This window comes from Ursus arctos, unplaced genomic scaffold (genome assembly GCF_023065955.2).
Source record: "Ursus arctos isolate Adak ecotype North America unplaced genomic scaffold, UrsArc2.0 scaffold_16, whole genome shotgun sequence".
In the NCBI taxonomy this organism is placed as follows: Eukaryota; Metazoa; Chordata; class Mammalia; order Carnivora; family Ursidae; genus Ursus; species Ursus arctos.
Genome location: NW_026622830.1, coordinates 22370859 through 22383023, shown reverse-complemented (window position 1 = coordinate 22383023; position 12165 = coordinate 22370859). Strand labels below are relative to the sequence as shown.

General features: G+C 51.5%; 1 protein-coding gene across 21 annotated transcripts in view; it reads left to right on the top strand.

Moving 5' to 3' along the window:
* Positions 1–12165, top strand: part of EPB41L1 (erythrocyte membrane protein band 4.1 like 1) — a 122766-nt gene that overhangs the window by 58095 nt on the left and 52506 nt on the right. For all 21 annotated transcript variants that reach the window (XM_048222125.2, XM_048222123.2, XM_048222124.2 and 18 more), the window contains 2 exons: positions 10204–10397; positions 11662–11826. In XM_048222125.2, coding sequence (XP_048078082.1) covers positions 10218–10397; positions 11662–11826 — 345 coding nt within the window. In that variant the 5' untranslated portion in view covers positions 10204–10217. The remainder of the gene's footprint in view (positions 1–10203; positions 10398–11661; positions 11827–12165) is intronic.

The following is a 12165-nucleotide window of genomic DNA, read 5'->3' as shown; positions in this document are numbered from 1 at the left end:
GGAGGGGGCAGAGGGAGAGGGAGAAGCAGACTGCTTGCTGAGCAGGGAGCCAGACATAGGGTTCCATATGGGGCTCCATCCCAGGACCCTGGGATCATGATCTGAGCTGAAGGCAGCAACTTAACTGACTGAACCACCCAGGCGCCCCAGTCCTATAATTTGTTTTTAAAGGGGTAAATCCTGGGGTGCTTGGTGGGCTCCGCGCTCAGCAGGGAGTCTGCTTGAGATTCTCTCCCTCTGGCCCTTCCCCCACTCACTCGCATGCACACCCCCCAAAATAAATAAATAAATCTAAAGGGGTAAATCCTAATTAATTTGGTCAGGGCCCTGTTGATGGACATTTAAAGTTGTTCCCAATTTTACTCTATTCTAAATAATGCTGACAATGAACTCTAATAGCGTTTGAACAGCTAAAGAAAATGAAATGAGAGAGGGAGTCAGAAACCGAGACCATGAGGGTTGCCCCAGGGAGGTCTGCAGGTCTGCTGCTCCCCATCCCAGCCTCTCAGCAGATCTGAGCGGGGCAAGGACCTTGAGGGGGCTGGCTTGCTTAGAGGAGACCCTGTCTCTGTCACCTTCAAAGGGTGAGGATGTCCCAGGGAAACCCCTTCTGCCACTGATCCAGTGTGGAGCTCACCTGTGAAACTTCCCAATTCTCTTCGATGCTGTAAGCTGCTGCCTGGGTCATGCTGGTGCTCACACCCTGAGTGTCCTTGGACAAGTTCTTTGCCTTCTCTGGACCTCACTTTGCCCATCTGTACAGTAGTGACAACCTTACCGATGAGAGCCATCGTGGCCAGTTACTGAGTGTCTGCTCTATGGTGACATGGTGCCAGAGGGAGCTTCACGTGCATTCTCTCATTTATTTCTCACTAAACGCCTTTGAGGCGTAGAGGGTGTTATTCTCATTTTACATGCTCAGATTGGCTCTTGGTGAGGTTAAGTAACTTGCCCAAGGTCCACAAGCCAGGATTCAAACTCTGGGCCGAAGCCTGTGTTCGTAACTGCCGTTCCATGTTCCCTCTCCCCAGCTGCTGATCCATGAGGGCCAAGCGAAATGATGGTGATGAAAGGATTCTTTAAATTGTAAAGCACCCCACATGTGGGAGGGGTTGGTACTGCTGTTATTATTTCTACATCCAGAGCAACGGTAGCTTTGGTTACGCGGTTGACAGCAAGTTGGAGGTTGTGGGATGTAGCGGGATTGAGGGGGAAGAGCGCGGGACCGGCAGCTAGCAGATCTGGGTCCTCGTTCTGGCTCTGCTCTAACGGGCTAGCTTCGTGACCTCGGCCAGCCACGCCGGCCTGGGGAATAAGCCCATCTGCCCTGTGCGGCCCTGGTGCAGCTCAAATGAAACAAAGCCTGGAAGACCGCCAGCTCGCTGCCTGGCTTTCAGAGGATGCCCCGCTACGGGGAGGTCTCTGGCTGCCTCTGCAGTCATCCGTGTGGTCCAAGCGGGAGGTATTTCTCCTTTCCGATGCCGTTACTCTGCAGTTCTGGGCATGTCATGTGGTCCCCCAGCCCACAACGGCACGTCAGCCTGTGGCTCCGTGGTGGCACGTGAAACCTTTGGGCAAGAAGCCAGTGCTGACGGGTGGCAGCCTCTTCACGTTGCTTGGTTTTATTTAATGCTGTGCCCAGGGGCACCGCAAGCCTCTGACAAAGTGCTATCTCCCCCTTGCCGCGTACAGAGCTGAGCAGGGTTCCAACGACTACAGGCCCAGCTCCCGTTTGACCCCTCTGCCTCTGTCGGGGGCTCCCGGGCCTCGGCTGGGAGGGTGGCGCTGGCCCCAGAGGTGGCTCTCTCAGCCTGCGCCCTCCTCCCTCGTGGCGGGCAGGCGTTTTGTTCACGGCCACCCCGAGGTGGTCTCTCCAGGAAGTGAGTGTTCTGTACTGGGGAAATCCCGGTGGGGGGGAAGAATAAGTCTTCATAGGCTCGCACTCTCTGTGTTTTTTTCTTTTAATTCTTCTCTTTTTCTTTTCTGATTCCAAAAGAAATACATGCTCATAATAGAAAAATGATGAAACCCGGAGAACCCCCGAAAAAGCCGAAAGAAAAGTCTGTAGTGCTTTCTCCAAGGAAATGCTACTGTTCACATTTCAGCCTCGAGACTCAATGCTAATGGTGAGGATATGTAGTATTACTTGAGTGCTCATGGCGGGTTTTGCCATGTGGTAAGTGCCTTAGGGGCATGACCTGGTCCGATTGTCACAGTAACCCTGTGACATAGGCAAGATGATCACCAAGCATTTTACGGATCGAGACCCTGAGGCGCAGAGAGATTAAGAGACTTGTCCATGGTTTCCTTGTCGCCCCTTTTGTCCCTAACCACTAGGTGACGCTGCCTTTTACCGATTTCTCTTCCCCTCCCTCTCTAATTCATGTATCTGTTTAGTGTATCAGTCAGATTCTGGCAGAAAACAGAATTCCGCTCAGATGCTTACATTGAGGAGATGTTAATAAAGGTGTGGGCAGGATTAAGGGAACCCACAGGGGTACCCCAAAACATAACAGCGACAGAAGGTTTTTCCTCCTTTTGGCCTGAATGAGCAAAGGGAGGAAATAGCATTACCAGAACTCAGTGATGGCTGGGTCTGTGCAAGGAGCTGACACAGAGGGGCTCAGCCACCGCCAGAAGCACAGAGAGGGAAATTGGGAAGACATTCCCCAACTTCTCTCTCCTTCCACCCTTGAACCGGTGCCTCCCACTGGCCAAACCCAACAGGAAGTCAGCAAACAAAGGAGCTCAGTCCAAGGGACAGTCCAAGGGGTCAGCCTCCCGCTTCTTTGAACAGGGCATAAATTTGGAGGTGCGAATGGAGACTAACAGCCCAGGGGATGTGGTTGGAAGGGGATGGGGGAGATGTCCCCCTGATTTCACGTAAAGAAAGAAGAGTTATCTTGGTAACTGTGATTATTGAAAACATCTTTCAAAACAGAAGAGTCTCACTTGCTGCCCGGCATTCTCTTGGTGTTTCGGTGTCTTCCACACCTTGTCCCTTTCTCTCTCTCACTTTGTTCCTTCCTTCCATTAGTTCCTCCCTGGTTCAGAATTCCCAAGAATGCCTGGGTGAAAGTTGCCAGTGTGCAAGATTTAGAAGAGAGCCTTACTGGCTAGGGACTCATTATCATGACCATGGACACTCAGGGCTGTATGTGCCCTCCTATTGTCCCACTGCTGGTCATATGCTTGCAAAGACATGCTTCTGGTATACACAAGCATCTCTAATGTACTCTCCCTAAAATATGTGACTTCAACCTTTGTATCTCAGAGTTCTTTCCTTCTCTGTAGTATCTTTTATCTACGTGGCCCTGCTCTGAACTGAGAGGATAGGGGCTCTCATCCCTGTTTGGCAGATGAGGAAGCCGATGCTCAGAAGGGGGAAGTGACTTGCCCAAGGCCCATCAGATAGGAGGTGGTGGAACTGAAGCAAGACACGGTGGTCCTGATTCTTTTTTTTTTTTTTTTTTTCTAGAGAGAGAGAGAGAGTAGATAGCAGGTGGGGATGGGTAAGGGAAAGAGAGAGAGAATCTTAAGCTGGGCATGGAGCCTGACCTTGGGCTTAACCTTATGACCCTGAGATCCTGACCTGAGCTGAAATCCAGAGTCAGATGCCTAACTGACTGAGCTGTCCAGGTGCCCCACGGTGGCCCCGATTCTGAATTCAGTTCTTCCTAGTGTATTTGCTTTTCACTCTTGGGAAATTTTTCCTTAGCCAGCCTCACCCCCTGCAGAAATTAGTACAACAACACCCCCCCTTCCCCGCCCCATCCAAGGAGTGGGATGAATTTTGGAGTCAGAGACGCTTAGCACAGCCTTGTGACCTTGGGCAAATCAGCATGCCTCTTTGGGTCTTTGTGTCCTCATCAGTAAAATAAGGGTGATAATATCAGGAGTTCGGATGGAAAAGTCAGGTGTTTAAGGTCTGGTAAGTCATCAGGACAGACTGGCTGGCTGGTAGCCATAAAGGCTCCCAAGGTGAGTGCAGCCCAGGTCTCTGTCCCCAGCTGAGTGGACTTAAAACGTGTCTCGGTGTTTCATCCACCCGTCACAGCATGTGTTTGTCCATTTGTCCATCTACCAATCCTTCTGACGCCAGACCCCCTGGGTTTGAGTTCTGGCACTGTCATGCACTAGTGTATGATCTCAGGCAAGGTCCTTAACTTCTCAGTGCCCCAATTCCTTCTTTTACAAAATAGAGATAATAAAAGTACCTATTCTAGGTTATTGTGAAGGTTAAGTGAGTTAATCAATGTAAAGTGGTTATACCAGTGCTGGGCAAATAGCAGACTCTATGAATGTTAGCTTTGTTGGTATTTATCAAGAATTGTGCTAAGTCATGGGGATAATGGCAATTGAGATGGATAATATTTGGTCTTTATGGAGTTTATATTCCAGAGGAATAAAAATAAATAAGTAAAAAGAAGTATGTTTCATTTGTGATAGTTACTAAAAAAAAACAAACCCACCATGGTTGCTTAATGGGTACAGAGTTTCTGTTTGGGGTAATGACAAATTTTGGAAATATACAGTGACTATTGTTGTACAAGGTTGTGAATGTAATTAACATCATGGAATAGTTACACTCTTAAAAATGGTTAAAATGGCAAAAACCAAACCAAACCAAACCCCAAACCCAGCATGCTGTCACCAAAAAAAAAAAAAAAAGGGGGAGGGGGGAGACCCATTTTATTTATTTTTATTTTTTTGAAGATTTTGTTTATTTATTTAGAGTGCATGAGCAGGGGGAGGGGCAGAGGGAGAAGGGAGAGAGAATCTCACGCAGACTCTGTGCTGAGCACGGAGCCCAACGCGGGGCTCAGTCTCATGACCTTGAGATCATGACCTGAGCCAAAATTAAGAGTTGGACACTCAACTGACTGAGCCTCTAAGGCGCCCCAGAAGAAAGATCCACTTTAGGCAGAGGGGTTAAGGGGTGCATGGATTAAGGCCTGAAGGGTGAGAGCTGCTGTGCCAAGAGATGGGACAAGCCCATTGTCTGCACAGAGGGACCGTTAGGGCAAAGCCCCACGGCAGGGGCAGGCCTGATGCGGGGGAGGAGCAGAGGGAAGGCCAGTCAGACAGGCTCACAGTGAGGGTGGGAGCTGATGCCGCCACCCTAAGCAGGGACCTTTAACTTTGGTAAGCCGTTTGTGTTTTATTTTGATGGTAAGTCATTGAAGGTTAAGGAGGGCATCTGAGCAAATGGGCAGCATAGGGAACGTAGTCAGTGGTACTGTAATAGTGTTGTGTGGCGACTGATGGTGGTGCGTGTAATGAGGTGTAGACGTGTCCATTCACTGTGTCGTATGATGGAAACGGAGGTAGCCTTGTGTGTCAACTATACTTGAATTACAAAAAATAAAGAGAGCCTCCATTTGGAGTTTTAGAAAGATCCATGTGGCTGTTCTGAAGACAGTAAACCCTAGGAGGGCCCAAGTGGCCACAGAGAGTCCATGAAGGAGGCCGGGGAGCCATGTGGGCATGGCTCGACCGTGGCTTGGACCTGTGCAGTGGCTGTGGGATGGAGAGAAAGAAGAAAGCCAAGGTACTGGATTCAGAGATGCTGATTCATGCTAACCCTGGCTGTAGGGCCTGATGTATAAACCAGCTGATTGATTTTTAATGAGTTGGTGCAATGACAAGCCAAGTGGGTATCGCGTCGCCCGGGCTAGGACATTCTCTCCCAGCAGGCTGCCCAGATGGAAAGCCACGGTGCCCCTGGAGGGGGAGTCGGGGGAGCCAGCCGGGGCTTGCAGTGCTGAAGAGCATCGAATGCTGACAGCCTTCTGGACTGGCCTCAGCCGGCCAGGGCTGACAGGGCTGGTGTGGGCACCATCGGCATTTACTTCTCTGGCTGACTTTTGTCTCTTCGAATCCTGTGCGTTGGGTGTTCATATGTTCGCGCCATCAGTCTGGCCTTGCTGGCCTCTGGCTCTTAGAACTTCTCCTTCTCCCTCGGTTCTGGGCTGCGCTTCTGAACTCCGGGTTCTCAGACCACTCCCCACTGCGGCTTCTCAGTACTGTTTGTAATTACAGACCCTCTCAGGGTTGTTTTATTGGGTACATACCATGTTAAGTGCTCTCTCTAGGTTATTTTCCTGACTCTCTACCACCCCCCTCGGAGGGAGGAGTACCTCCATTTCACAGCATCGAAGTCACTTGCCCACGGTCACAGAGTGAGCCAGTGGTGGCGCCAGGCTTTGGGTCTGGGTCTGACTGACCTAGGTCTGCCCCCTGCCCTGTACCCCTGGGAGGAGCCCATGAGAGGCCGGTGTGTCAAGTCCCTGACCGTGGGCCTGGCTCCCAGCAGCACTCCGTGATGGGAGTCTTGCCCTTTCTAGCAGAGTAACACTGTGATTCTTACAAGGCAGCCTACTCCTCCCCCAGTTCACTCACTTCTCCCCGTCTCCAACCTGTTCCACCTGCCAGGCTGTTTGGAGCTCACCTTTATAGGCTTCTTGTTCTGAGGTGTCAGGACGTCAAGGCCTCCTGTCTGTCCTCTGCACGTTTGCCCACACGGTGACTCAGCCCAGATGCCCTCTCTGCCATACCCGAGCTCTCCCTTTTTGCAGAATTTAACTCGACCTCACCCCCCACCCCACACTCCCTACCCCATAAGCCCTTATTTGGGTACTCTAGGTCACCCTCTTGATCGCCAACTCCCCGGAATCTTCTAGAGGCTAAAACATCCAATGACAAATCTAAATCACATCCTGCCTGGGTGTTTAGCCATTTTCTGGGCGGTATATCACCCTACCCTGTTGCAGTGAGCTCCAAGGCACCAGCACGTGCTTCCCCTGGGGCCCTGCAGCACCCAGCTGGCTGGGCTGCCCAGCGGGCTCCCTCAGTCTCTGCTGGCCTGGGCCTGGGCACAACTCTGCCCACGTGACTGGCTATGGCAGAACCTGAGGGTGGGTTCTTGGCTTGCTTTCTGCGGCCTAGAGAGAGAACCATACTGTTATCCCTGGATTTGTGAAATCAAGAAGGATCTCATCATAGGTTTAAAAAAACCCATAATGTTTTAAAAGAAAAATAATAATGTTATTTTTCTTTTAAATTCATAAAAATTTTTGGGGATGCCTGGGTGTCTCAATCAGGTAAACATGCGACTTTTGATTTTAGCTCAGGTCTTGATCTTGGGGTCATAAGATCGAGCCCCGTGTTAGGCTCTGTGCTCAACGGGAAGTCTGCTAGACATTCTCCCTCTCCCTCTGCCTCTGCCCTCCCCACTGTGCTCGCTCTAGCATGCGCGCTCTCTCTCTGTCTCTCTCAATGAATAAATAAATCATTAAAAAAATAAATTCATAAACATTTTAAGCTTAATCAGACTTTATCTCCTCATCCTGTCATACTGAGCCCTGTGCATTGGAAGATTTTATTTTTTAACCTCTCATTTTTTTTAATCAAGAAATCTCCAAGTATAGTAGAAAAATTGAGAACTACAGTTAAACAGAAGAAAAAATTACCTGTACTCCTGCCATCTAGAAACGACGACAGTTAATACTTCGTTGAGTATTCTGTATCCGTGTGTATGTATTAATCAGAGTAAGGTCAGTCTGTACAAGCTGTTGTGTATGGAGCTTTTCATTCAGGCACTTCTTTTACGTCATCTTTTTTAACACTCTAGAAAGGACGAGCCATCATTTCTGTCACCAGGCCCTGGCCGTGGGGTTCGTTGGTGGCTCGGGCCACCTCTTTGGCTTCCAGCCTGGGCCTGAGTGCTTTCTCCTTCCAGTTGGTTCTGTTCGAGTTTGCCTGAGGCAGCGAACTGTGGTGGGAAACGTCAGGGCTCCAGCGCTGGGATCTGGGGAGTCAGGAGGCTGAGTGGGGAAGAGAGTGGGCGGGAGGGACCAGGAAAGATCTGTCTGAGGAAATGGCTGTCACTCAAGTCTCTTTGGCTCTCTGAGTCTCACCTAGAAAAGAAGACATTGAATTATCTCAAAAGACTTCCAGCTCCTCTCATGTGTGGTGCTGCTGGCACCGGGCATTCCCTGCCCGCATGTAAGGTTGCTGTCCCGGCTGTTTGACACGGGTCTGGGGAAGGTTTGGAGAGTGGCGGCTGACACCAGACTGACGTGGAGGGGAGGGCACGAGGGGCACGTGCGCCAGAGCCTCTGGCCTGGGCCCATGACGGTCATGTGGAAACTGCTTCTTACAGCAAAACACCTACAGATTAGTCTGGGGATCCTTTTTAATTTTTTTTAAGCAAAAATCGGTGGGCATTTATTTCAAGGGTTCCTCTTATAGACCTTATCTGGTATAATGGCTGATGTCCTCGGGTGCAGGCCTCGAAGAGATGCAGACCCAGGTAGACAGGTCTCCCTCGGACCCTAGGAGGCCCTGAGCTCCCCTGGAGCTGCTTCTAGTGGTTTGTGTCCTGGCACTGAGTTGACATCTGGTGTCACATAAATGACAGAGAGCCTTTATTTAACTACAGCTTTAAGTTGAACCATAAAGTCCAAGGTAATGACATGAGTGGAAAGCATTTCTGGGCGGGGATGAGGCCGTGTGACCAAGGCCTTCCCTTCCTCCTCATCTCACTTCTTAATAGCAGCATCAGTGACAACAAACCCTTTCATTTGTGCTACGAGCTCTGGCTTACAAAGTGCGAGTGCTGAGGGCCCTGGAGCTCTTGTGTGGCCTAGCGGGGCACTTGGGGCCCCTGGCTTTCTGGCCAGTGCCCTTTGCTTGGGCCTAGGCTGGTGCCCTCTGGAATGCTGGGAGAGAAGCTGAAGGAGACAAGAGGAGTGTGGGGTAAGGGCTTGGAGCGTGTGCGTAGCGCAAGGTGGAGCCAATGTCCGTCTGTCTGTTTGCTCATTGGAGGCCTCCTGTGTTGAATGGGGTTGGGAAGGGACCTGCCAGGTCTAGTCTGGATCTTTCTCGTTTAATATAATGGATTTAGAGGGAGGCTCTAGGCTCAGGGGTGAGGGTTCTTGCCCATTTCCCTATTCCTTGGTTTTAGCTCCAAACTTTTTTATTTTGGGTCTTTTTTTTTTTTTGAGGATCCACCTTGAATGGGGTCAGGAATAGGTGCTTTTGCCCCCTTTAAAGAAAAAAAAAACAACAATTTGTGAGTTATGTGTATTTAAAATTATAGAAGTAATTCCGAAGCGTATAAAGTAAAAAATGAAGCTCCTTCTCTTCACCGACCCCATGGAACCCCCTCTTTTTCCTCTATCCATTTCTTAATTACAGACCTGTCTTAACAGTTTGGTCAGGATCCGTTCAGATCTTTCACTATATGGGTCTAAACACAAAGAGGTATCACTGAGGTTATTGTTTCGTTTTTCTAATACAGCAGTGGGCCATGCCCTTCTCCTTTCGTCTCCTTGCAGTACACTTATGCCAACAGAATGGCTGGGCAATAGGTCCCTGAGTCTCTGAAATCTCATTTCCTGCTCCAAGGGGAAAAGGATAAGAGTAGCCTGTCCCAGAGATCATTTCTCTAAGTCCCTTGCTTTTTGGGGCAGTCCTAGTGCGGTGAAGCGACTGCCCTGTGTGCGGCAGACCCGGGGCCTGCGTCCAGGTCTCCTGACTTATATCACCAGGGCTCCGTGTGTTTTTAATAGTGCCTTCCTGTCTTCTCCCTGTGGATCCATTCTGTCAACATGCCTGTGAAGATAGCGGTGCGGGCTTGGGGCATGAAGAGCTTTGCTCAGAGTCGGTGCCGAAGGGCCCGGAGCGCAGGGCTCTTTTGGTTGAGTCCAGTCTATCCAGCGTTTATTGAGTGGCTACTGTGGCCCGGGAGCTGGGGTTGGAGACACAGCCTGGCTGAGGGCCTGCCCAGAGCCGTCACTGATTGTCCTTTGTGCTCCTGGCAGAGTGGGGCTCCCTGGGAGAGCCTCTCATTGTCCCCAGGAGGGGCCCCATTCCAGAGCTGGGCTGTGAGATGGGAGGAGTCCCTGAAGAGCTCTATGGTCCCAAGAGTGGGGGGGGGGGGGGTCCTGTGACCTCCAGTAACCCCTGACTTCTGCTCTCTCCCCACCCCTACTTCCTCTGTCTCTCCCTCCCTCCCTCCCTCCCTCCCTCCCTCCCTCCCTCCCTCCCTCCTTCCTCTCTCTCTCCGCGGCTCTTTGTCCATTTGTATCCATCTGCCTCTCTCTGCGTGTGGTTCCTGTCCCCTTCGCTCTTGCTCTGTCGTGTCACACCATCGCTGCCCCTTTCCCCTGTCACGTGCTCTCCTTCATGCTAATGCAGGAGTGCTGGTCACCATGACAACAGAGACAGGCCCCGATTCTGAGGTGAAGAAGGCTCAGGAGGAGGCCCCACAGCAGCCCGAGGCAGCGGCTGCTGCGACCACCCCTGTGACCCCAGCAGGCCACGGCGGCCACCCGGAGGCCAACTCCAATGAGAAGCACCTGCCCCAGCCGGACACCCAGCCCGCTGACCAGGTGTGTGCCTGAGAGCACGGGCGTCCCTCTCCCTGCCCAGCCGCGTCCAGGGCTAGTTCTTCGTGGGGAGGGAAGCCGGAAACTGAGACTTATTACTGACCCATTACATGCCGAGCTCTGTGCTGGGGACATTGTGTTCATTTTTGTATTTAATTCTCCCAAACCAAATATACATATATATATATATTTTTTTTTTTTTTAAGATTTTTATTTATTTATTTGACAGACAGAGAGACAGCCAGTGAGAGAGGCAACACAAGCAGGGGGAGTGGGAGAGGAAGAAGCAGGCTCCTAGCGGAGGAGCCTGATGTGGGGCTCGATCCCAGAACGCTGGGATCACGCCCTGAGCCCAAGGCAGACGCTTAACGACTGCACCACCCAGGCGCCCCATCAACTATATATATTTTTAACTAACTTAGCACTATCCCCAACATGGGACTTGAACTCACAACCCTGAGATCAAGTGTCACATGCTCTGCTGACTGAGCCAGCCAGGCGCCCCTAAGAGAGTGATATTAATTTCCCCATTTTACACTTGGGGAAACAGCAGCTCAGTGGATGAAGTAAGCTACCCAAAGTCATGTTGCTGTACAGTGACAGATGGAAATAAAATCGAGATCTGATTCCCAAAACCTGGTTCTTTTAACCTTATTTTCCTACCTCGTGTACCTGTCCATTCTAGCCTGGCAAGCCCAGTATGACCCCAGAGCAAAATGCATCACCCTAAAGGGACAAGGGACTTGCTCAGTCATCTAGCCGTCCAATTCACACCTCCCTTCGTTCACGACAGGCCGAGAGGGCAGGGGCTTGGCCAAGGTCGTTGAGGGCATTGATGGCAGTTAGGACCAGCTGGTAGGGCTCTGACCTCCCTTCCCTCCATTAGATCAGTCCACGAGCTCTCAGCCTCATGCTAGACCAGTGACCGACCGATGAGGGGGAGGCCAGACGGATGCTGATAACTCACACGCTACTTTAGGGGGCTAGGGCCCTTCTGGTTCTGTGGGCTGCTTCCCGCCTGCTGAGGCTGCCCCCCTGAAGAAGTGGCCCCTTCCGTGAGCCCACCGTCTTACACCCAGTGGCTCTGGTTCTCCTTCTGTATATACCAGCCGTAGACCTGGTCACCCTGGGGGTCGTGGAGGGTGGTGGCTCTCATTTTGGAGACCATCTTAGCCCCAGCTGCTGCATCCTTACCGTGTCTTCATTTGAATGAAAGGCTGTGATCTCAAGCTCACTGACCAGACTTCCCCCCCTGTGGAACCTACAGAGCCTAGACATGGAGGAGAAGGGCTATGGGGAGGCTGATGGCCTGTCAGAGAGGACCACGCCCAGCAGAGCCCAGAAATCGCCCCAGAAGATTGCCAAGAAGTACAAGAGTGCCATCTGCCGAGTCACTCTGCTTGATGCCTCTGAGTACGAGTGCGAGGTGGAGGTAGGGAGCACCCCCCACCGCAGGCCCGGGCCCCAGCCGGCTGGCCCCAGAGCCATGGCAGGCTTCTGTGTGCGCTCAGCCTGGGCTAAGCCAGAGAGCGTCCATTCTTCATGGAGTTCTGGACTGACCGCGGCATCCTGGGGAGATGACCTGGCCGGCCCTCGTGTGTACAGATGGTGGCACTGAGGCCCGGAGAGGGCTGTTACGATTGCAAATGGAATTAGACGAGGCACAGGGTTGGCGCCAGGAGAAGGCTTCTCAGGGGGGGCCGTACCTTGGCAAGGAGTCATCATCCAAGGGCTGATCTCTAGCCCGGTAGGCCTTACTGACCGGGCTCTT